The sequence below is a fragment of the Eleutherodactylus coqui genome, chromosome 2 (assembly GCF_035609145.1).
Source record: "Eleutherodactylus coqui strain aEleCoq1 chromosome 2, aEleCoq1.hap1, whole genome shotgun sequence".
NCBI lineage: Eukaryota > Metazoa > Chordata > Amphibia > Anura > Eleutherodactylidae > Eleutherodactylus > Eleutherodactylus coqui.
Window position 1 is genome coordinate 319505348 of NC_089838.1, and position 25178 is coordinate 319530525.

The following is a 25178-nucleotide window of genomic DNA, read 5'->3' on the forward strand; positions in this document are numbered from 1 at the left end:
TGCAAACATGTCACCGCAGAGGGTTCAACGCAGCCGTGAAGCTAATGCAGCTTACATGACACATGAGTGAACATGTCTCCTCAGCGAACAGCTGATGTAAATCACATGTATCTTATATGCGAAAGCAACATAGCAGAGCTGTATGTGTGAGACGTGCATGTAGCAGAGCTGTGTGGCATAGAAGCACTGGTACAGTGGTGCCTTAACAGTTTAATTCGTTCCATGACAGAGCTCTTAACCCAAAACACTCTTATGTCAAATCAATTTTCCCCATTGAAATTAATTGAAATGCCATTAATCTGTTCCTGACCTCCCCAAAACACAGCAATTTTTTTGTTACATGTTTTTAAATAAGAAAAAATGTACTTATAAATAACGACTATTATTATATAAAAACACAATACAATAGAATGTACTGTATTAAACAGTTTTTATGACGTATAATGTACGGCATTTAATTGTGAGATCCCTGCAGACAGCGGCGGCACTGCGCAGTGACGTCATCAGTACTGTTCTATCTAGTCTCCACCAGAATGATGGGTGGAGACCTAGTGACAGACAGTATCTGCCCAGGTAACACACCCAAGCTCGTGATTGGCTAGGATGGTGTCTTGCCATGGCTGTAGTGTTACGGTTAGGGCTGGAGGGTTAGGATTAGGGTATGTTCCACTTACTCCGCGCTGTCAGTGTCCCTGCTAGGCGATGGATCTGCGGCTGGAAGGCTTCAGCAGTGGCTGTGCTCGGGGTCCCGCTGTGACTCCCCGGTGGCGGACTAACAGTGTGCGGCCTCTAATCATTGCTCGCCTGTGACAAAATCCAGCCGCCTGTGATCTCACGTCCCGCAGCCTTGCAAGCTCTGTGCCCAACAGCAATCTGTACTGACCTGCACGCAGTGAGTGTCCCCAGCAGCCTCAGCACTCTCTTCCTTGCCGCCCCTCTAATGTATAGCATTGAGGACAGTACTGTCCCCAGCAGCCTTGGCACTGTGGTTCCGCCAGCACTCTCACTCTGCACCACTGCTGCCCACCAACGCATGGGACTGAGGAACGACATGCCAGGGGCCGGAGATAGCAGCGCACATAGGCACAGTGGCGGAGGGCTCAGTGAGGAGTTGGCAGCGCTCATCGCACGGCGCAGCCTAGCAGGACACCCTGGCAGCACAGCTGCATGAAAGGCCATTGGGTAAAGTGAGAAACTCCTGCAGCCAACTAGGAACTGGGGGCATGACCTGGCTGTCAAGCAGACTATCCCTTGTCTCCACCCATCACTTCCGGTGTAGACAAGATACAACAGTACTGACGTCACCTATATCTGGTAGAATGCGGAAGCAGGCTCGCAACCCGAATATTTGCTCTTAAATCAGAGCTAAAATTTGGGAGAGAGCCTGCTCGCAAGTCAAGAAGCTCGCAAGCTGAGACACTCGCAAGCTAAGGTAAGACTGTATTATAATTTCCTAATAATTACTAGTCTTCTTCTAGTGGGCAGGGCACTACTAGCACAAGCTTCTGATACTAGAAAAATTTGCACGGAGCGAGATTGTGTAAATATGGAGGGTTAGGCAAGGGTGCCATGCCATTTTTTGTCAAAATACTCAGTTCTGTGTGGGTATACAAGTGAGTGGCTCTTCCAGGTGCGTTATCATGATGGATGAAGCAGTCACCTACACAGCGCTGAGGGTTAAAGGAGTTCTGTCATTAAAAGAAAAAAAAATCAATACTTGCCTATTCCTCCCCAGGCAGCTGTCTTACAGCATCTTCTACTCGACGATCTTCTTTTGGCTCCTGCAGTCCCCCGGGTCACCTCACCTCCAGCCGGCTGGATCCTCTTCCTCCTGTTTTGGAGCATCCATTCTCTGCATTCTCTTTCCAGCAGATCAGTGTACGACTGTACGTTACGTCACTAGTAACATAACGTTTACCAACTAGCAGGGAATGCCGAGCTATTGCCGAGACTGCGCATGCATGCTGTCTTGCTGCAAGTGTTCATATACAATTGTTGCGAGGCAGCGCGCATGTGCAGTCTCTGTAATAGCTCGCTCTTCCCTGCTATGCATTGCATGCTATTTAATAGTGACGTAGCGTACATTGCCCTGCAAGAAGGAGACTGCCAAGAATGGACACTTCATCACTAGAAGAAGAAGAATTGTTTGGCTTGCGGTGAAGTGACCTAACGGACTGGCTGCAGCGGCCAGGAGAAGATTAGTGGGGAGAAGATGCAGTTAGAAGCCTGACAGGGGAGGAATAGGTAAGTATTGATTTTTTTTATGACAAAACCCCTTTAACCCCTTAATGACCTGGCCAAATTTTGGAAATCTGACATGTGTCACTTTAACATAGAATAACTCCGTAAAGGTTTTGCATATCCAAGTGATTCTGACTTTGTTTTTTTTCTCGCCACATGGTGTATTTCATTTAGGTGGTGAAAAACTTCATTTAGGTGGTGAAAATAGTCCGATATAATTTGTGTATATATATTAAAAGTGCCAACACTGGGAAAATTTTGAAAAAAATCTCATTTTTTTTACATTTTCAATTATGATATATCAAATATGTGCAAACATGCTGGACAAACTTTTGACAAGATATATATATTTCCAACTGTGTATTTGATTCTGAATGCGCATTTAAAAAACTTTTATGTTTTTTTTAACCATTTTAGGAGACATACAAATTTGACATTACTTTTCAGCATTTTGAGGAACATTTTGTTTTCTACACCAAGCCAAGATTGGAAAGGCTCATGGGTGTCAGAATGATAGATACCCCTACAAATGACCCTATTTTAAAAACTACACCCGTTAATGTATTCACTGAGGGGGGTCAGGAGTATTTTAACCCCACAAGTTTTTTTCAAGAATTAATTCAATTTAGAGGAGAAAAAGTAAAATTTCATATTTTTGCAACTATGTCATTTTAAAGACATATTTTTCCTATAGTGCACATGAAAATGAGGATAGACACCCCAAAATGGATACTCCTGTTTGTCCTGTGTTCAGAAACATACCCATTGTGGCCCTAATCTTATGATTGGAAGCACAAGGGGGCCCAAAATGAAAGGAGCAGTCGGTGATTTTCAGAACTGACATTTAGCTTGAAGACGTTTTAGGCCCCATAGCACACATGTAGAGTTCTTGAGCGCCCAAAACCATAGAAAACCCCCACAAATGACCCTATTTTGAAAACTAGACCCTTTAGTGAATTCATCTAGAGGTGTACTGCGTATTTTCATCCCACAGTTTTGAATGAATTCAAGCAAAGCAAAAGGAAAAAAATTAGATTTTAGTTTTTTGGCAATTCTGTCATTTTAAAAACAGCTTTTTCTGTACAGCGCACAAATGAAGGAAGACCTGCACCCCAAAATGGATACCCCTGTTTGTCATGTTTTCAGAAATATACCCATTGTGGCCCTATTCTTATGTCTGGATGCACAACGGGGCCAAAAATAAAAGGAGTAGTCGGTGGCTTTTAGAACATAAAAAAACATTGAAGGCCTTTTAGGCCCCTAGCACACTTGTAGAGTTCTTGAGCAGCCAAAACTATAGAGAACCCCCACAAATGACCCCATTTTGTAAACTAGACCCCTTAACGATTTTCATTTTTTGGGCAATTGTGTCAATTTAAAAACTGTTTTTTTGTACAGCACACATATAAATGAAGACTTTCACCCCAAAATGGATACCCCTGTTTGTCCCGTGTTCAGAAACATACCCATTGTGGCCCTAATCTACTTACAGGACACATTGCAGGCCTATAATGGAAGGAGCACCCGTTGGATTTCAGGGTACAACAGAGTAAATTCCAGGCCCCATTGCACGCTTCTAGAGCCATTGAGCGGCCAAAATGATAAAGAACCCCCACAAATGACCCCATTTTGAAAACTAGACCCCTTAACGAATTCCTCTAGCAGTGTACTGCATATTTTGACTGGATAGTATTTAAATGAATCTTAGCAAAGCAGAAGGATAAAATTACGATTTTCATTTTTTTGGCAATTTTGTCAATTTAAAAACAGGTTTTTTTTGTACAGCGTACATAGGAATGAAGACGTTCACCCCAAAATGTATACCCCCGTTTGTCCCGTGTTCAGAAACATACTCATTGTGGCCCTAATCTACTTACAGGACACATGGCTAGGCCCATAATGGAGGGAACACCCGTTGGATTTCAGGGCACAACTGAATAAATTCCAGGTCCCATTGCTCACTTATACGGAATAAAAATTGACTCCCTAAAAATATCCCCCCCCCCCTCATCCACACCCTTTTTGTCATTCCCCAAATCTTAGATAAAAGTAATAATGTGAACTGTGTGGTATTTCTGAAGACAGGGGTAATTATGGGGGTAGCAAAGATGGGGTGTACAAAGTGGCGTTCCATGAGTTTTCGTAAACTTGCGGAGGTACAGCGGTCTCACACAGAAGGCACTCAACAAGCTGCTCCTGGAACTGCAGGAAGGCGAGCGTTCCCGGGGCTTCTTGTAAATTACGTATTACAGGTAGCGGTCTGAATAACGCCGGGCTCACGCAGCCATAGGTGGAATCCGCTTGCGGAGGCCCACAGTGGATCCCAGCTATGAGCCGGCCGTGGCACTGCATACGGCCACGTAATGTACTACGCATAACTGCCTACTCACACAGGCGGTCATGCGCAGTACACCTTTTTTTTGTTTGTATTTCCCGCACCATCGCTTAGCGATGACACGGGTACCCGCAGCCCGTACACAATGTAGTTGCGTATGGGCTGCGGGTATATCCACGACCATGGAGCACAATGGGCTCTATGTTGCCAATATCCGCAGTAAAATAGAACCTGCTGCGTTCTCTTTTCTGCGAGTGGATTACGCAATTCCGTCCAACTAATTTGAGCGGAATTGTGTAATCCAAAGCGATTGATCTGCGTATTACGGCGGATCAAACGCATGCGGAAACTGTAATTCCTATCGAGTCATGTGAGACTGGCCTAAGGTAGATCGCTTCCTTTTTTATCACGTGACCAGCGACCGCTCAACAAGGTCACTGCTCCAGGCTCTCGGCGACTGTTGGTCACTGGGAGCAAGGAGATTTTAAGTTTTCTGGGCTCCTGCGCATGTGTCCGGCATTTTGTCGGCGGTCGCACGTGCAGAATCCGGGAAGGTTCACAAAGGAGGATCAGGTCGGGGTTCAAATACGCAGGCATCCGGTAAAAAGTTTAATCTTCTCTCACCGATCGCATCGGTGAGGGGAGATGAAACTTCAGGGTTTTTTTTACTTTTACGTGATCGCCATTATCCATTGGATAACGGCAAACACATGACCAGGAACCGCTCACCGCGGCCCCCCGTGAAATCTCCAGGCTCTTGGCTCAGTTTTGTAGCCAGGAGCAGGGAGAATTTAGATTACCCTGGCAATCCACATATTGTGCGCATGCGTCCGCCACCTTAGCGACGGGCGCGTGCGCAGAAGCTGGGGTAAGGTCCGCGGATAAATCCGGGGTTCTTAGGTACGTACTTTCATCCTCCCTCACGGATATGATCCGTGAGGGGAGATGAAACGTATGCTTTTTAAACTTTTTTTTTAAGCTTTTTAAAACTTTTTCTTTTTAGTTTTTTACATTTTTTTTTTATTTAAATGATCCCTCTTATCCATTGGATAGCAGTGATCACGTCCCGAGTGACATCCCTCTGCTCCTAGCCACACATGGTAGCCAGGAGCAGAGGGATTTTGAATTTCCTGGGGCGCGAAGGTGACTTCATGTCCCGTAACACCAGAACATCGCGGAAGACCTGAGGTGAGTATTTTCACCTCCCCATGGATCCGATCCATGAGGGAGGTGAATCTAGCACTTTTTTTTTCACTTTTTTAAACTTTTTCGTGATCGCCGCTATCCATTGGAGCCGGGAGCCAGGAGATTTTAAATTTGCCAGGGCTCCCGGCCTTCTGCGCATGCACGTGACATCATCCGTCTGGCGTGCATGAACAAAAGAGTGGCGGCGGGTCCGGGAGGACCAGATCAGCTAGGGACAACGTGTAGAACGGGGGTGAGTAATCTCAGCTGCCCCCATGGATCCGATCCATGAGGGCAGCTGAATCTTTAAGTTTTCTTTAACTTTTTTGCACTTTAAGGCGATCGGCATTGCCGGAGGGACTGCCCGCAGCCTAGGATGACAGCTCCATGCTGTCGGCTACCTGTGGGCACCGACAGCATGGAGCTGTCACGTCCAGAGCCCACGTGGCTTTAATCCCTGCAGGACACATGTTTTTACATCCTCAGGGATTAAAGCCCACTTGGGCAGAACGTAAAAACAGTATGGGCTGGTCACTAAGGGGTTAAGCAATTTTTGACGAAAAAAAGGCATGACACAATTGCAGTGGAAAAGGAAACAAAATTTCCCAGCTGCACGTTGTTCATATGAATCAGTCATTGCAAAAAAATTAACAACTTCTTGAAAACAAACAAAAAAAAAACCTATGAAACGCAATCTTCCCCAATAACATTGTCTGGCATAACGACCTGGCAGAGTTGCGCAGACATTCACCTAGCAACAGAAGCCGATAATTGTAACACTCCGCCCACCAGAAGCAGATTCCGGTTTCTCTTGGGTACCTCCCCCAGACATTTTTTTGGCCTGGAACCCCCATTTAAAATAGTCGCTGACTATAGCAAACCCATCCAATCTGGTTTTTATCTAATTGGCTGATTTGGGCTCCTTTGTCCCTCAGCCCGGTTTTGATAATTTCGCCCAATGATTTATTAAGGTTCATAGAAAAAAGTGATAAAGGGTAAATTCAGCTCTGCTGTGGCTTTAAGTAATATTATAAAGGACATTCAAGGTGTCAGGTTTATGTGACTATTATTTATTTCTCAGGTTTGGGACACTGTGGAGAAATCTGACATTGCATGTACCCCGGGGGGCGGTGCTGATAACATGGGAGTCTTCAACGATGCTGGGCTTGCTGTAAAGACGAATTCAGGAGCGACCACTGGTAATTGGCAGATCTGGTAATTGGCTGTGCATTGTAGGGTTACTCATGGTGGCTCTGTGGTTTGCACTGTTACCTTGTACACTAAGTCCCGGGTTCAAATGCAATCAGCAGAAACATCTTCATGGAGTTTCTATGTTTGATCCCATATTTTCATTAGTTTCTTCTGGGCTATAAACTTAGTTGCATTGCATCTAAAAACTCTCCAGGCAAAAGTGATACAATGTACCATGTATTGTGCAGAGTCCAAGGGGTGGAGCGTGACATAGGGATTGAAAGGTCACCAAAAAGATAATCCCTGTCATGCTCCACCCCATCAGGCCCACATATTAGATAGGATACAATGTATTAGATTTTCCCAGAATGATCCTGTAAAAAGCCATTCATGGTTGAGTAGTTTATAGCTGTCCATCTTTTGATATTTCTCATCCCATGCTATATCCGCTCTCATTTTTTAGATTCATCATGTAAGGGAATTAACAGGCGTAAAAGAAGTACATCAGCAGCCCTGCTGGAATACAAAACTGAGAAGGGTAGGAGACATTTTATTTGTCAGATATCTATTTGTAGCTACATACAGTAAATAGCCTCTCTTTGTCTTTCCTACTATTTGTTGCCAAATTATATCCCGTATTATTAATTCCACACCTGACATTAGTTTATGTATATGCACCAAACACCAGACAAATTCACCTTTTAAATATAATAATGGTTAAAGTGCAGACGCTTTCCAAAGGTGATATCATCATTTGTGGAGATCTGAATGTAATACCAGTCAGGAATTGTGACACCACAGAAATTTGCAACAGATATAGCCCTTCTCCTGGGCAGTGGCTTCAAAAAGAGCCACTGTATGATACCTTGAGGCCTCAAATCACACAAGCGTGCGTTTTGCATGCGCATATTGCACTCTTCTAAAAGAAACAATGGGTTCGTATAGAAGCTTTCATTTGTGCGGAATTTGAAGCGCAAAATTCTGAGCACCTAAAAAAACGATAGGACATGGTGCGAGCCGTTGGTGCGCATTTTGCAGGAGTTTCTAACGACTCCTATGGAAAAAGGAGTTAATGGAAGCTCCTGCGCTGCCAATACGTTCCCCGCTACTTACAGCAGCATCTTTTAAATGTCCCACTGTTAACTCCTTAGTCCCTGCGGGAATGAGGGGACTCCCCGTGCAGATTTCCCCTCATCACTGGACACTGTCACAGTGTTCAGTGATGAGGGGATTCCCTGCGAGGATGAAAGAATCCTCTGCCACAGCTATCACAGCTGTAGCAGAGGAGCACAATGCTATCCCATTGCTTTTAATGGGGCTGGCGCTGCTGCCGCCCCGTTGGAAGCAATGGGATGAAGGCAACCCCTGCAGCGATGATTTTCAGGGGGGGTAGAGAAGCTTAAAATATAAGATAAAAATCTTAACTCACCTAGAAGCACTTTCCGGCTCTTCTACCTGTCCATCTTGGGGGGGGTGGGGATTAGGAAATCGAAATTTTTGGCAAGGAGATCCCCCTCCCGGCTATTTCTAGGGAAGTAAGTGCAGCATTGGAAGCACCCTTTTCTCTGTTGGAATTAAAAGAAGCAAACCTATGAAAGCCCCAGGACCAGACGGGTTCGCTAGGGAATATTTCAAACTCTTTGGAGAACAATTAGCTCCATATTTAAACAGAAACATTGAATAAAGCAGCACTAACGGGGACTCTCCCAGACAAATTTCTCCAAGCCACTATTGTCACCCTACCGAAACCTGGTAAAGAACCGAGTTCCCCTGGAAATTTCCACCCCATCTCCCTGCTTAATACAGATGCAAAGATTTACGCCAAAATAATTGCCAAATCGTTTACGTTACACTTTGCCCATTGTTATACATTGTTATACATTCTGACCAAGTAGGTTTCACAAAAGGAAGACAATCCCCAGATAGACACGAAGAATTATAAATTTAATACATAGTGTGGAACAGTCTCATACACAAACAGTCGTCCTAGCACTAGATTCAATCGAGTCCATTGGGGTTTTGCGTTACCGGATATTAAAAAATATGGTTTTGGAGAAAAATGTATTAAAATGATCAAAGCACTATATACAAACCCAACAGTCATAGTACTAGTAGACGGTACCCTATCGGGATCTTTTAATATCGACAATGGTGTCAGGCTGGGTTGCTCGTTAGCCCCGCTTCTCTTTACCCTGGCTATCAAACTGTTGGTGGAATTAATCCGCCTCAACCCAAAAGTATGTGGAATTGATGCCAGTCATCGTCAACATAAATTAGGCTTATTTGCTTATACTATTTAAATGTTAACCCTTTCCAATCCAATTTGTATGCTGGTTTTCCTAGGGGGCTTACTCTTTTTTGCCGTTATACAACGGCGCTATATGCTGGCTAAAGCCAGCACTGTGTGAGGTGACACGTTGGATAGGCCCTGACAGCAGAGAGGCTGGCAATATACAGTATGAGAACCCCGGCAGACGTCTTCCAACATCGGAGCTGTACAGCCTTAAATCAGAATGTCTTCAGACGTCAGACAGTGGATTGGAGAGGGTTAAATGCCGACCACAAAGCTTCAATTATAAACCAAACTAAACAATGGCTATGCCTAACAAAAGGCATAGGCTGGGAGGAATTGAAAAAAACAATGATAGGTCAAAAGTCTTTGAATGCATTATTATGGGCAAATATCACATATCTTTCAAGAAATGCCCCACCACTAAAAATCAACATCCCAAATTTATTCCCTACAATACAGGACTCTTTGGAAAATTGGAAATACTTAATTCAAAATCTAAGTGTCAATTCCCAATCAACCAAACCCAATCCACCTATAGAAATATTAGAATTTTATATCAAAAATACGTCTTTAAAAGTATGGAAATCAAAAGGGATTTCACATTTAGGCAAAATTTGAGAAAGGCCTGGGGTCACGTCTTTTGACACTCTGAAGAATATAACCTCCCGGAAGTCGAAAGTTTACGTTACTTTTGGGTAATTGAGATACATAAAATGGCCCTTAATTTTTAAATTAAACACCCCAACAAATAAATCCCACATAGGAGATATTTACGACTGCTTGACCGGTAACCACATGATTTCTAGAAAGGTTCATATGTTAAACTGTTAAAAAGAGCTAAAGGCAGTGTTTACTGAGGAAACTTGGGGAGCTGCACTTAAACTAGCATTACAAACAACTAAAGGAGCAGGGATACTTGAAGTTTACATAATAATCACATATTGATACTTGACTCCGGTTGCCCTAAAAAACAAAGTATTTGACAGACGACGATCTTTGTTGGAGAGGTTGTGGCCATGAAGGCTCACTTCTCCATATATTTAGGGAATGCCAAGATCGGAATACCTATTGGAAAAAGATATTTTCCATGATACAAAATATTTCAAACTCCATTATCATTAGATGACCTGAAAAAGCTCTTTTACTTCGGAATTTGGAGGATATTCCTGAGCCACATAAAAAATGATAGGGCATATCTGTATGACGGCAACCTACCTAATAGCTAAAGAATGGAGGAATGCAACACCTGAGTGGAATGATCTCCACACCCTGTTAGCTCCACATTCCACTATGGAGAAATTGATGGTGATCCGAACAAACAGTTTTGCGAGGTACCGCGAAATGTGGAGCACTTGGATTTTAAAATACTCAACATGATTGCATAGAGAGCAAGTTAATGTTTTGAATTGCTAGCAGGCTATTTTCTCTCTCTTTTTGTAAACATTTTTTATTTATGAAGGCTAGAGGCTCTGTCTCTTTATCTTTTTATTTTGGGGTGTGTGTGCTATTTAGGACTAGCAGCTATAGATACAGCTACATTACGGCACTATTGATAGCGCTCTAGCTCACAAAGTGCAACAGTGAACTCTCATCTCAGCAAATAATGGTGGGGTTGAATATGGCAGAACCTTTAATGGCCCTAGGTTATTGTTAATCCGAGGGTCATATCAATACTTCTAAAAATTTCTAGTACAATTGATCAAATACTGACAGATATCAAAAGGCATTACATATACCAGGGCTGTTAGTCCACAGGTGCATTCTATATGGTAGACGATATCCGTGTCCCTACCTGCTGTCATTACCCCTGAGAGCCAACTGTAGTCTCTTTTTGCTCTTTAGTGTTCGTCTCTGTCTCTTGCCCAACTGTGAAAGCAGGCGTCTTGTCCCTCTCCCCTTTTGGGATGTTTGTGCCCTTTAGTGTGTATATGTTATTTTAATTTTGCACAAATAAATAAGTGTGTTAATCAGTCTATTCTGTTAAGGAGTAAAGAGGGACACTATTACTTTGAGGAGCACAGAGGGGGTACTATTTGAGGGGCAAAGTGGGACACTAACTTTTAGGTGCAAAGAGGGGGGACTATACATTTGAGCGGTGCAAAAGAGGCACTAAAACTGATAGGGGAAGAGGAGGCACTATAATTTGATGGGTGCAAACGCGGCACTGTAACTTTGAGGACTACAGATGGAGCACAATAATTTTCTTGGGTAAAGAGGGGGTACTATTTATTGGTAAGTCCACAGAAGGGGCATTATTAATCCTTGGAGCTATGGAAAGGAAGCTAGTACTATTGAGTGGAGTACTGAGAGGCACTATTATTTTGTGGAGTCACAGAGAATGCAGCACTATTTTGTTGGGCCAAAGAGGGGGCACTATTACTATTTGAGAGAACTGAGAACAGCAGTGGGAGTAGCAGGAGGAGGGGATGAGTGTGCAGAGACTGTAAGCCTGCTGTGTTATAAAATTCATTATACTTTTTTGCCATGGGGTTAATTAGTTACTTACCACATAAAAATGGTTCCCAAGCCAATAACGGACCCCCAGAAACACTGTAACCAGTCTGGCCATTGAAGGGTCAGGCGGTATTGGAAATGTCTGATATGAGCACCACTGTTTGGTCCTAGTCATACTGTCCTGGTCCTTTCTATGATAGATACATTTCTGCCTTATTCACATTGATGTGGGTTGTAGAAATAACTTCTTTTTTTTTCTATTGCTTAGCCTCTAATTACACGAGTCAGGAGAAGCAATGCTGCCATGATGGTATGGTCAGCAACCCGATGGGTCACAGCTGTGAACGGCGAGCTCGTCTCATTCAAGATGGAGATAAGTGTGTGGAAGCTTTCCTGGACTGCTGCAAATTCTTAAAACTGAAAGTGGAGAGTGAGAAGTATCTGAAGGACAACGATGACCTGGAAAGAAGTGAGCAGGCGAGGGGCAAGGAACTGAGCCGGGTTATACAGGGTTGGAAGACATGCTTCTTTTCTTAAAAAAACCTGCCCTACTTATCTATAGATTGTATTTGGTATTGCATACTCAGACCCATTCACTTCCATGTAGCGGAGCTGCAATACTAGCCACAATCCATGGACAAGTGTGGCACTACTAGAAGAAAGCAGCTACGTTCCTCTAATCCTGTATGATCTCCTTTAATTGGAGCACATTCTCGAATTGTGAGAACTTCTGAGATATTTCTTAAAAAGGTTATGAACACAGAGTCCATGTCTATGAAAGTAGCGGGAACAGCTGACCACATTTGCTAGATTGCTTGTGCAACTCCTGTAGAACAGAATGTAGAATGCAGTATACATGTGCAAACAGCTCCCAACTTTTTATCTGCCAGCGGCCACCCATTCATGCAGGGTTAGGGAACCTTAGTCTCAATATAAGTGCGAGTCACGGGGGCCGGACCTGTATCAATCAGACATTTTTGGCATATCCTGCAGAGATGCCATATATATGTGGGATGGAAATACTTCATTGACTTTCTGAACCGGTTGTTTCCTACAGGCATTTCTGAGAGTGATTATATTCCAGACGGTGAGATTTTGGTTCGGAGTGACTTTCCAGAGAGCTGGTTGTGGAAAATTGTAGAAATGGAAGAAAAACCCAACGCACAGAAGTGAGTTCTATTATGATTCCCCTATTTGACTCTTAGCCAATTGATGTGTTTCTATTTAAAGAGTGATTCCATTAGCAATGTGTAAAAAGGAAAATACACGTCAGTTGGTTGATGTGGTGCTCGGCCTATGGTTGAGTACCTCTGAATCTGATGCTCACAACTGCCAAAACTTCCCATAAGCAACAAGATTCCTTGGTTTTTATTAATTTGTAAAGGTGCATTTGTACTTCACTAACTGCCCCGACCTACTGTATATCTGTTGTGTCTCATGAACTCTGCTGTCCCCATCCTTGGATTTGCATAACCACTCTTGCGTTCATTCACTCACTTTGGAAATACCATCTGTAAACCATTAGACACTATTTTAGACCCACTATGCAAAATTCATACCTCGTGAGAATTTTTCCACTATCGCTTCTTTAATTTAGATATGATTTCTTGTCCTTAAAAGAGATGAGCGAACGTACTCGTCCGAGCTTGATATTCGTGAGAATATTAGGGTGTTCGGGATGCTCATTACTCGTAACGAGTACCACGCGGTGTTCCGGTTACTTTCAGTTTCCTCTCTGAGACGTTAGCGCGCTTTTCTGGCCAATTGAAAGACAGGGAAGGCATTACAACTTCCCCCTGTGACGTTCAAGCCCTATACCACCCCCCTGCTGTGAGTGGCTGGGGCGATCAGATGTCACCCGAGTATATAAATCGGCCCCTCCCGCGGCTCGGCTCAGATGCCTTGTGACTTAGCTGAGGGAAAGTGCTGCTGCTGGTGCTGCTGTAGGGAGAGCGTTAGGAGTCAGTGTAGGCTTCAAGAACCCCAACGGCCCTTCTCAGGGCCACATCTACTAGTGTGCAGTACTGTGTTAGCACAGTATTTTTTTTTTTTTTAGTCCAAAATTGGATCTGCAGAGCATTGCGCCCTGCAATAGGGACAGAAGTGGGGGTTAGGCAGGGAGAGTGTTAGGAGTTAGTGTAGGCTTCAAGAACCCCAACGGTCCTTTCTAGGGCCACATCTATCTGTGTGCAGTACTGTCCAGGCTGCTGTTAGCAGTGTTGCATTTTTTTTCTTTCTCAAAACCGGCTGTGCAGACCATTGCACCCGGCATTAATACTACAGGGATAGAATTGTGTAGGCAGGGCCAGAAGACATTTATTATTCATTGAATACACGCAGTGGGGTCTTCCCTTTGCTAAAAAGGAAAAAAATTATATTTGGCCTGCCTGTGTCAGTCCTAAGGTCTCCGTGTACGTGTGTGCTGCGTGGACAACGTACAAAAATCAGACGCAGCCCAACATGTAGCCCCTCGCCTGCCCTATCCGTTGCTGTGTCGTTCCCATCACTTTCTTGAATTGCCCAGATTTTCACACAAGGAAACCTTAGCGAGCATCGGCGAAATACAAAAATGCTCGGGTCGCCCATTGACTTCAATGGGGTTCGTTACTCGAAACGAACCCTCGAGCATCGCGAAAAGTTCATCCCGAATAACGAGCACCCGAGCATTTTGGTGCTCGCTCATCTCTAGTCCTTAACTCCTTCCCACCCTGTGTCGCAATAATACTTCGTTATGAGCAATTTGTTTTGATGTATGGCTGTATTATTACAGTTTAGTGATTGTGCGAATACAGGAGCTTTGCCTACACCATCACTTGTAGGTGCTATCTGTATTATACTGTTAACACCTTACTCTAATGACTAAGATCAGAGATAACTCCAATCCCGGCTGTTTAAACTGTTAAGCATAGCTTCTGTGTAATGCTTAATCTCCCCTGTAGAGGCGCTGTAGGGAAATTGAACACTCACTGCTAGGTTTTCCCCACAGATTATGATTGATCAGTAAAGATCCCAGCTAGAGGATACTTTTTCACCTGTTTATTGTTCAGAAACCCTTCTAATAAATATGTAGGGATTGACAGAAAAGGAAAAGCCCTTAACATGATATTTATCTTTCATCAGCATCTCTACAAAAGTCTTAAAGAACATCCACCTTAAAGAGTCCATCACAACATGGGAACTTCTGGCCGTGAGTCTATCAGAGAATAAAGGTAAATTTAATATGTAAAAATAATAGTTTTGTTCTGCTGTAAGTTTGATGTGAGAATCTGGCTTCCTGGAAGACTCTGGTCACCCTGGGATATCACATGCTAGGGTTCCTTGATCTCCTATAAGTCTGCCCTTTGAAGACAATTTGACTCCAAAGGCTAAAAGGTCTAGGAAAGCTAAAATTCACCAGTCATGGCCATTACTTGAGGTTCTCCAACATTCTAGGCCAGGATTCTGAACATTGAGGTGTTTCTGATTTCTGAGGTTGTAATGAAGATTTATGCTTCTGGCAACTAGACTATTTCTGAGTCAGACTCTGCCTATAGACATTTCCTTCTTTACTTATATAACAAAATGGAACCACCTTACTTCCAACCTGAACAAACTTCACTGTCTCTAAATACTGCTACAACCTGTCAGGACTCGGGGTCTGGGAAACTGGAAGTCCCTGAAAATACCCGCAACCCCTGTCCCTACCTACCTGCCCCCCCTGGGCTAAGCCCCAGGGCGACAACTGGGCGACGGTCCCTACACTCACTAAGGAAGGGGGACACTGGGACTAACAAACAGACAGACACTGGAACAAACAACAGCAAGGAGAGTCAGACAATCCGGGTCAGCAACGAGAGGGAACGTGGTACAAGAGGGTCAGGCAAAGGCAACGTCAGGTCAAAAGCAGAGAGTCAATATCAGGAGTCAAAAACATGAAGTACGCTGGTGTAGCAGGAAAACCAAACAAACACTGGCACTGGTCTGCGGACACAAGCAGGTTTAAATGCTGTCTGAGCTTCCGCCCCAGCAGCTGATTGGGGCGGGGAGCCTGACAGCAGCTGAGTGCACCCAGCTGCACTGGGGAACCCGCTCCCAGCCCTGCAGGAGGCAAGAAAGGAGACACATGCCTGGTTACTATGATACCAAGGACGCGATGTGGGGCAACACCCACCGCGTCCCTAGCAACCCGGCGGCAAGGAGGTGACGAGGACCGTGGCCCCCCTGCGCCACACAGCAGCCGCACGTGTGACAGGACCGGCGGTGCGGGCACGACGGACCCGCGAACCGCCAGTCCTTACACAACCAACTATTACTAGAAATCAGCTTTTGACAGTTGAGGGCTCCACAGTGCCGCATACATCATCATGATCAAGATCATTATCAAGATATGAAAGTGTGTTACCAACATATTTACATCTCTGCTCACTCTAAGTTTAGGAGTCTCATGGGCAGTTCTATCAGTGATTGGCAGCTATCGGTGTTTGACCGTGCATACAGATATAGCTGTTAATCACTGATAGGACCGCCCACTGGACACATAAGCTCAGAATGAGCAGAGATTTAGACAAAAAAAACAAGTTCTGTTGAATCTTTACCAACAAAACGATGTATCAATCTGCTCTGCTCCTCCTGCTCTATGACGTGCTGCCCGCAGAATGGACTGCATGTTCACTTTGACCTGTTCCATTTAATGGGTATGTAATAATTATTTTATGCCCTTACTTACCCTGGGGCAATTTTTTCAATATTTTGGACAACCTTTAATTTCTCCTTTATTTATACAGTGAATGAATGTTATGTAGCACTTTATATCACTTCATACTGGAAACCGTTTTAAAGGCGTTTTCCATGCAAAAACTAATAATGATTCATCCTCAAGATAGGTCATCAATAGCAGATCGTCAAGGGTCCACCGCTCCATACTCCTGCCGTTCAGCTGATGAGAAGATGATGCATAGAACTGGAATTTTCAGAATACAGTGCATATCACAGAGGCCCAATTTGGCATTGCACCTCTTTCCAATTCACTTCAATGGGAGTGAGCTGCAATACCAAACCAGCCCACCGCCAAATGGACTTTTTAAGAACTCTGGTAGTCCACAGCATCTTCTCATCAGCTGAGCCACCCCCTGACGATTTGCTATTGATAACCTATCCAGAGGATAGAACATTCATAGTTTTCGCCTGAAGAGGGAGTTTTTTCCTCCAGGTTTCAACATGTTTTCCATTTTAGTTTGATTGTTTTTATTTTCAGGGCTCACAATCGGAGCTTCCTTCTTTTGAGATAGCTATTGATTGGGGCATCAAAAGTGTTAAATAGCCAGGATTGGGTTTTTTATAATCCAGGCTATTACACTGTGGTGATGACTATGAGATATAGACACCCCGTCAGTAACTGTGTTGATACAATAACTATACCCCTGTAATCACATTGACATAAGTGTATGGTCCTAGGTGCTAAATAATATGCTGTGAGATGCTAATTCTCACCATCTGTCCTATTCCATCAATACAGGCATCTGTGTGTCTGAACCATATGAAATCCAGACCTTCCAGTCCATGTTTGTAGACCTAAAACTCCCGTATTCTGTGGTGAGGAATGAGCAGGTCGAAATTCGAGCCATCATTTACAATTATGAAGCAAAAGACATACAGGTAAATGATTTCACACTAACCAGTTTTTTGGATTTCCCATTCAATTGTTTTATATTGTGCATCACAATATCATTGTTAATAGGGAGCTGTACAGGTTTAGAAAACTATGGCTGCTTTGTTCCTAAAACAATGCCACACTTGTCCATGGGTTGTGTTCGCTATTGCAGCTCAACGTATTTAAGGGAGGGAAGACAGACTCAAAAGTTATCCCAAAGAAATGGGCTTGTGACACTGGGGAAAGTGTAGACTCAATAACGGATAGTTTGGGTAGGAGATGGGGAAATGATGACGAATTCAGTTTTGTCCATGTTGAGTTTAGGAAGCAGAAGAAGAAGATAAAAACATATAGAAACATCGAGCCAGAGAGATAAATTTAAGTAGTCAACGTAAAAGTGGTAAGGACAGTCAAGAGATTTTAAGAGCTGTCCCAGATCATAGGTATAGACTGAGAAGAGGAGTCCCAGGAGAGAGCCTTGAGGGGCACCAGGAGAGAGAGGGCAAGGTGAGGATGTGTTGTGCGAGTGGAGACAATAAATGTTCGATCGGCAAGGTATGAGGAGATCCTGAGAGCGCCAATTGTGAGATGACCAAGTGCGAGAGGATTTGTAACAGAAGGATGTAGCTGACTGTGTCAAAGGCAAACGACAGGTCTAGAAGGAGGAGCAGAGATCAGTGTAGAGAATCCGTTAACAGATCATTACTGACTTTGGTTGAGGCCGTTCAAATACAACTGTAATACTGAATTCAGATTGTAAGTAGTCAAAACGATTAGACAGTTGGAAAGACAGTTCAAGGTGGACATATTGTTAATGAGTTCTTAAACAAGAAAGAATAATGAGATGTGGCTTTGGTTGCACAAAAGGACGGGTCAAGAGAAAACTTGTTAAAGGGTTTGTCCAATTTAGACAACATACATCCCTTTAGGGAAATCCTCATTCATAGAGAGACACCTGCTGTTGAGGATCCTCATATTTTGGGTAGAGCAGAAATTGGTTACAGAGAGCCTTCCTCCTCTGGAGGTCCTATATGACACAGACAACCCGATAATATGAATGAGCACTGTGTAATTCATCATTTCTCTAGTGGGGGCGCTACAGGACATTTAAAGAATTACTGCCAGGTTTCCCCAAAGAATACAGCTGATCGCTTGGGCTTGCACTTTGTGTTCTGCTTATTGTTAAAAAGCAGAACTTTCTAGCAAGTAGGGATAGTCCAAAGCTAAGAATCACTTTAAAGCAAACCTTAACCCCTTGAGTGGCGGGTTTCTTACCACCCTGTCAGACCCACCAGGGCAGGTTTTTCAAATGGTCTAATCATTTAATTTCAACTACGGTAATTTTGCAGTCGCGTTCCAAGAGCCGTAACTTTTTCATTTTCTTATTGACGCAGCCATATGCGGGCTTGTTTTTTGTGGGACAAGTTGCACTTTTTGATGGCATCATTTTGGGGTATATATAATGTATTGCATAACTTTTGTAAAAAAATTGTAGGGAGATTGGGGGAAAAAAAAGAAATTCTGCCAATTGTTTTTTTGGATTTCATTTCATTTCATGATAACATTATTCTCACGATTCTGGTGATACCAACTTTATACAGTTTTTTCATGTTTTGCTATTTTTGTACATTTCAAACTTTTTTTTTTCTTCAAGGTTTGATTTTGTGTCGCCACAGTCCAAGAGCCGTATTAATTTTTTTCATTGCCAGAGCTCTAGAAGGTCTTGTTTATTGTTGGACGAACTTTAGTCTTCATTTATCTAATTTTTAGGATCATGTAAAATTTTGATCGCTTTTTATTCCATTTTTTCTAGAGGCAAGATTAACAAAATCTGTAATTCGGTCATGTTTTTTTAGTTTCACTGCATTCTCTGAGCAGTATAAATAATATGTTAAAGTAATTCTACAGGCCAGTACGATTATACCAATACCAAATTGTAATAGTTTTTTTCATTTTCACGACTTTTTCACAGTTTAAAAAAAAAAAAAAAAAAAAAGTAATAAAAGTTTAAATCACCCTCCTTTTGTCATATCTATAATAAAAAAAAATCTAAATCATAAAAGAAAAATACATATTTGGTATCGCCGCATCCGTAAAAGTCCGATCTATCAAAGTAATGCATTATTTACCCGTCCGTGTCATTAAGGGGTTAAATAATGTACTAACTTCTTTCTCTGGATCATTATGACGCAGGGATACCACATGTGTAATTTTGTTTTTAATTTTTACAAAGTAAAGGGAGAAAGGGGTTTTTATTTTTTTAACTTTTTTTTTTTTTTTACTTTTTAAATTTTTTTTGCCCCTTTAGGGGACTTCCACAGAGACCCATCAGGACCCTCTGATCACATTCCAGGGTCTGATGGTGACAGCCCTTTGCATGCTGCAGTTGCATAGACCGCAGCATATAAGGGGTTAACACAGCAGAGATTGGAGTTTTCTCCATTCTCTGCTGTGTAAGAGCTGGTGCCTGACTGTCCTCTGACAGCCAAGTACCAGCTCTCCCTGCTGCAAAGATCACTGGCTGGCTTCTGACAAGCCGATAGTCTCTGTGGCAACCTGTAAACAAAGCAGTGCAGGAGTTTGAAATTAGAATCGGGAGGTTGCCGGCAGATCGGTAATAACTTCCTGCTTCTTTTTTCAAAGTCCTGCAATGCTCTCTGTGGGACTGTGCAGGCAGAGCACACTGCCACAGCTTATAGCATTGTGCTCTGCAGCTCCCATAGTGATACATAGCCCGGGAATCATAATCAACTGCACGGACATGAGCAAATGTCCGTGCAGTTGATTATGAACACATAAAAATAAGGAAGGGTACTTACCTGGTGCCCACGGGAAAAGCCCTGATAAGGGACCCTACCCACTAGCAACAGAATCCCTGTCTGCTGTGATGCTTCTGAGTGCCTTATAACCTGTAGGACATCAAAAGGTTGGAGTGCTGCTAGAGATTTAGAAAACCTACACCTGGCTGGTGTGGGTGGTATATGGTAGAGATGAACAGGAGAAGAAGAAAATCTCTGCACTTGTAAGGATTCTATTTGTGGTCGTATAAGTAATAGAACACCCCGGCAAAAAAATATTCCAATTGATGTATTTTTTTTTATTATAAAAATATATATATATAATAAAATAAAAAGTCTGACCAAGAAGTCAGGTATACAAATGCTAGTGCAATGCGTTTCGAGGCTAGATCATGCCCCTTTATCAAGCACAAATCTTCTGGTCGGAACTGTCTGACATCAATAATCTGCTAGTAATCTTCTAATAAGTCAATATAGACCAAAAAGAGGATCTGAATTGACAGTACCTTCATTACTGGCCAGATTAAGGTTGGTGGAAGCTCTTGGGCAAAAACGTTTGGTGGGCCTTCTCTCAAGTTAGTATCATATAATGTGTGACTTACTAACACTGATACAATCTAATTTTAGGTGCGAGTGACCCTTACTCACAACCCTCAGTTGTGCAGTCTTTCTACAGACAAAAAGCCGCACACAGTTACGGTGAAAGTGAAGAAAAACTCATCCTTTGTGGTTCCGTTTGTCATTGTGCCACTTTCTATAGAAAAACAAGAAATTGAGGTGAAAGCTGCGGTCTATGGAGAATTTGTAGCGGACGGTGTCAGGAAGACACTGAGAGTCGTGGTAAGAGAATGCAAAGTGGAAACTGCACGAATTATGTTCTGAATGGCAAATCGTTCACTCCTACAATCCTTTAACCCCTTAACGACCAGCCCGTAGTGTTTTTACATCCTACCCAAGTGGGCTTTATTCTCTGAGGACGTAAAAACATGCGTCCTGCAGAGAATAAAGCCCCGTGGGCTATGGACGTGAAAGCTCCATGCTGTCGGTGCCCGCAGGTAGCCGACAGCATGGAGCTGTCATCCTGGGCTCCGGGCAGTCCCCCCGGCATTGTGATCAGCGCTATCCAATGGATAGCGCCGATCGCAATAAAGTGTAAAAAAAAAGTTTAAAAAGTTAAGATTCAGCTGTCCTGATGGATCGGATCCATCAGGGCAGCTGAAAATACTCATCCAGGTTCCCCGATGTCTGCCGCGGAGAAAGGGTCCTCCGGAACCCGGCGCGGCTCTTCTGCGCATGCGCGCCAGACAAGAGACGTCACGCGCGTGCGCAGAAGAATGGGACTCCTGGGGAGTTTAAAATCTCCTGGTTCCGGGCTCCTGAAGGTAGCCGGGAACCAGGAGATGTCCCCGGGGACCGCGGCAGGAAGCCTCCGGACCCGCGATCGCTGCTATCCAGTGGATAGTGGCGATCGTGAAAAAGTTTTAAAAAAAGTAAAAATCAGCTTAATTTCACCTTAATTTCAGGTGAAAATACTCACCCCTGGTCCTCAGCGGCGTCCCGGTCTTCCAGGACCTGAGTCCCCTTCTGCGCATGCGCGCCCGATGATTGACATCGGGCGCGTGCACAGAGGGGCTCAGGACCCGGGAAATTTAAAATCCCTCTGCTCCTGGCTGCCATGTGTAGCCAGGAGCAGAGGGATATCCCTGCAGAGATGATCACTGTTATCCAATGGATAGCAGTGATCATTTAAAGTAAAAAAAAAAGTGTAAAAAAGTAATTTAAAAAAGTGTAAAAAAGTTAAAAAAAAAATTTAAAAAGTAAAAAAAAAAGTTTAGAACACTTACATTTCATCTCCCCTCACGGATCATATCCGTGAGGGAGGATGAAATTACGTACCTAAGGCCCCCAGATTTATGTGCGGACCTTACCACAGCTTCTGCGCACGCAGCGGTCGCCAAAGCCCAGGAAACTTAAAATCTCCTTGCTCTCGGTGACCAACGATCGCTGAGAGCCTGGAGCAGTGACGGGTGGCCTCGTTGAGCGGTCCACGGTCATGGGATAAAAAGGTAGCGATCTACCTTAGGTCGGTCTCACATGACCGGATACGAATTACGGATTCCGCATGCGTTTGATTAGCGGTAATACGCAGATCAATCTCATTGGATTACACAATTCCGCTCACATTAGTGGTTTGGAATTTCGTAATCCACTCGCACAAAAGAGAACGCAGCATGTTCTATTTTACTGCGGATATCCGCAACATAGAGCCTATTGTGCTCCATGGTCGTGGATATACCCGCAGCCCATACGCAACTACCTTGTATACGGGCTGCGGGTACCCGTGTCATCGCTAAGCGACGGTGCGGAAAATACAAACAAAAAAAAAGTACTGCGCATGACCGCCTGTGTGAGTAGGCAGTTATGCGCAGTACATTACGCAGCCGTACGCAGGGTCACAGCCGAGCTCACAGCTGGGATCCGCTGCGGGCCTCCGCAAGTGGATTCCTCCTACGTCCGTGTTATTCAGACTGCTACCTGTAATACGTAATTTACAAGAAGCCCCCGGAATGCTCGCCTTCATGCAGTTCCAGGAGCAGCTTGTTGAGCGCCTTCTGTGTGAGACCGCCGCACCTCATCAAGCTTACGGAGACTCACAGAGCGCCACTTTTTACACCCCATCCCCGCCGCTGAGGTCACGAAATACCCCCAAGCGAGAGAGGAGGGGGGATACCCGGTTTTCTTGCCCCATATGCCCAACCCAACCAGCCTCCGTAATTACCCCTGTCTTCGGACATAAAACGCGGTTTATATTATTACTTTTATCTAATATTTAGGGAATGCCAAAAATGGGGATGGCGGGGGTGGGGGGAGGGTTATTTTTAGGAAGTCAATTTTTTTTCCGTATAAGTGGGCAATGGGGGCTTGAATTTATTCAGTTGTACCCTGAAATCCAGCGGGCATTCCCTCCATTATGGGCCTAGCCATGTGTCCTGTAAGTAGTTTAGGGCCACAATGGGTATGTTTCTGAACACGGGACAAACGGGGGTATCAATTTTGGGGTGAACGTCTTCATTCCTATGCACCCTGTACAAAAAAAACTGTTTTTAAATTGACAAAATTGCCAAAAAAATGAAAATCGTAATTTTTTCCTTCTGCTTTGCTTAGATTCAGTCAAATACTGTGGGGTCAAAATACGCAGTACACCCCTAGATGAATTTGTTAAGGGGTCTAGTTTTCAAAATTGGGTCATTTGTGGGGGTTCTTTTTTGTTTTGGCCGCTCAATGTCTCTACAAGTGGGCAAGGGGGCCTGGAATTTATTCAGTTGTACCCTGAAATCCAACGGGTGCTCCTTCCATTATAGGCCTAGCCATGTTTCCTTTAAGAAGATTAGGGCCACAATGGGTATATTTCTGAACACGGGACAAACAGGGGTACCCATTTTGGGGTGAATGTCTTCATTCCTATGTACACTGTACAAAAAAAACCAGTTTTTAAATTGACAAAATTGCCAAAAAAATGAAAATCGTTATTTTTTCCTTCTGCTTGGCTTAGATTCATTCAAAAACTGTGAAGTCAAAAAAGTCATCGTACCCCTAGATAAATTCGTTAAGGGGTCTACTTATCAAAATGGGGTCACTTGTGGGGGTTCTCCATCGTTTTGGTCACTCAAAGGCTCTACAAGTGGGCAATGGGGACTAAATCTCCTTCAAGCAAAATTTCTGTTCCGAAAGCCACCGGTTGCTCCTTTCATTTTGGGCCCCATTGTGCATACAGACGTAATACTAGGGCCACAATGGGTATATTTCTGAACACGGGGAAAACGGGGGTACCCATTTTGGGGTGAAAGTCCTTATTCCTATGTACACTGTTAAAAAAAACAGTTTTTAAATTGACAAAATTGCCAAAAAAATGAAAATCGTAATTTTTTCCTTCTGCTTTGCTTAGATTCATTCAAAAACTGTGAAGTCAAAGAAGTCATTGTACCCCTAGATATATTCGTTAAGGGGTCTACTTTTCAAAATGGGGTCACTTGTGGGGGTTCTCCATCGTTTTGGTCACTCAAAAGGCTCTACAAGTGGGCAATGGGGACTAAATCTCCTTCAAGCAAAATTTCTGTTCCGAAAGCCACCGGTTGCTCCTTTCATTTTGGGCCCCATTGTGCATACAGACGTAATACTAGGGCCACAATGGGTATGTTTCTGAGCACGGGACAAACGGGGGTACCCATTTTGGGGTTAAAGTCTTCATTCCTATGTACACTGTACAAAAAAAACCTGTTTTTAAATTGACAAAATTGCCCAAAAAATTAAAATCGTAATTTTTTCCTTCTGCTTGGCTTAGATTCATTCAAAAACTGTGAAGTCAAAAAAGTCATCGTACCCCTAGATATATTCGTTAAGGGGTCTACTTTTCAAAATGGGGTCACTTGTGGGCGTTCTCCATCGTTTTGGTCACTCAATGGCTCTACAAGTGGGCAATGGGGACTAAATCTCCTTCAAGCAAAATTTCTGTTCCGAAAGCCACCGGTTGCTCCTTTCATTTTGGGCCCAATTGTGCATACAGACGTAATACTAGGGCCACAATGGGTATGTTTCTGAGCACGGGACAAACAGGGATATCCATTCTGGGGTGCAAATCCTCATTTTTATGTGTACTATAGAAAAAAGTCCTGTCTTTAATATGACATATTTGCAAAAATATGAAATTTTAGTTTTTCTCTTCTAAATTGCATTGACTCCTGAAAAAAAACTGTGGGGTTAAAATACTCATGACACCCCTCAGTGAATACGTTAAGAGGTGTAGTTTTTTTTAAAATGGGGTCACTTGTGGGGGTATCTATCATTTTGACTCCTCTGAGCCTTTGGAATCTTGGCTTGATGTAGGAAAACAAAGTGTTCCTCAAAATGCTGAAAAGTAATGTTAAATTTGTACGTCTCCTAAATGGTTAAAAAAACCGAAAGTTTTTCCAATGTGCGCCCAAAATAAAGCAAACGGATGGAAATATTTATCTTAGCAAAAATTTCTATATTATGTTTGCGCATATTTGAGAT

The 25178-nt window shown here is 43.4% G+C and overlaps 1 protein-coding gene across 1 annotated transcript in view; it reads left to right on the forward strand.

Annotated features, from left to right (window-relative positions):
* Positions 1–25178, forward strand: part of LOC136612970 (venom factor-like) — a 194473-nt gene that overhangs the window by 96781 nt on the left and 72514 nt on the right. Inside the window, exons 15-21 of the mRNA XM_066593745.1 lie at positions 6843–6960; positions 7416–7490; positions 11968–12168; positions 12757–12868; positions 14820–14908; positions 17194–17333; positions 20754–20966. Of these exons, the coding sequence (XP_066449842.1) occupies positions 6843–6960; positions 7416–7490; positions 11968–12168; positions 12757–12868; positions 14820–14908; positions 17194–17333; positions 20754–20966 (948 nt within the window). The remainder of the gene's footprint in view (positions 1–6842; positions 6961–7415; positions 7491–11967; positions 12169–12756; positions 12869–14819; positions 14909–17193; positions 17334–20753; positions 20967–25178) is intronic.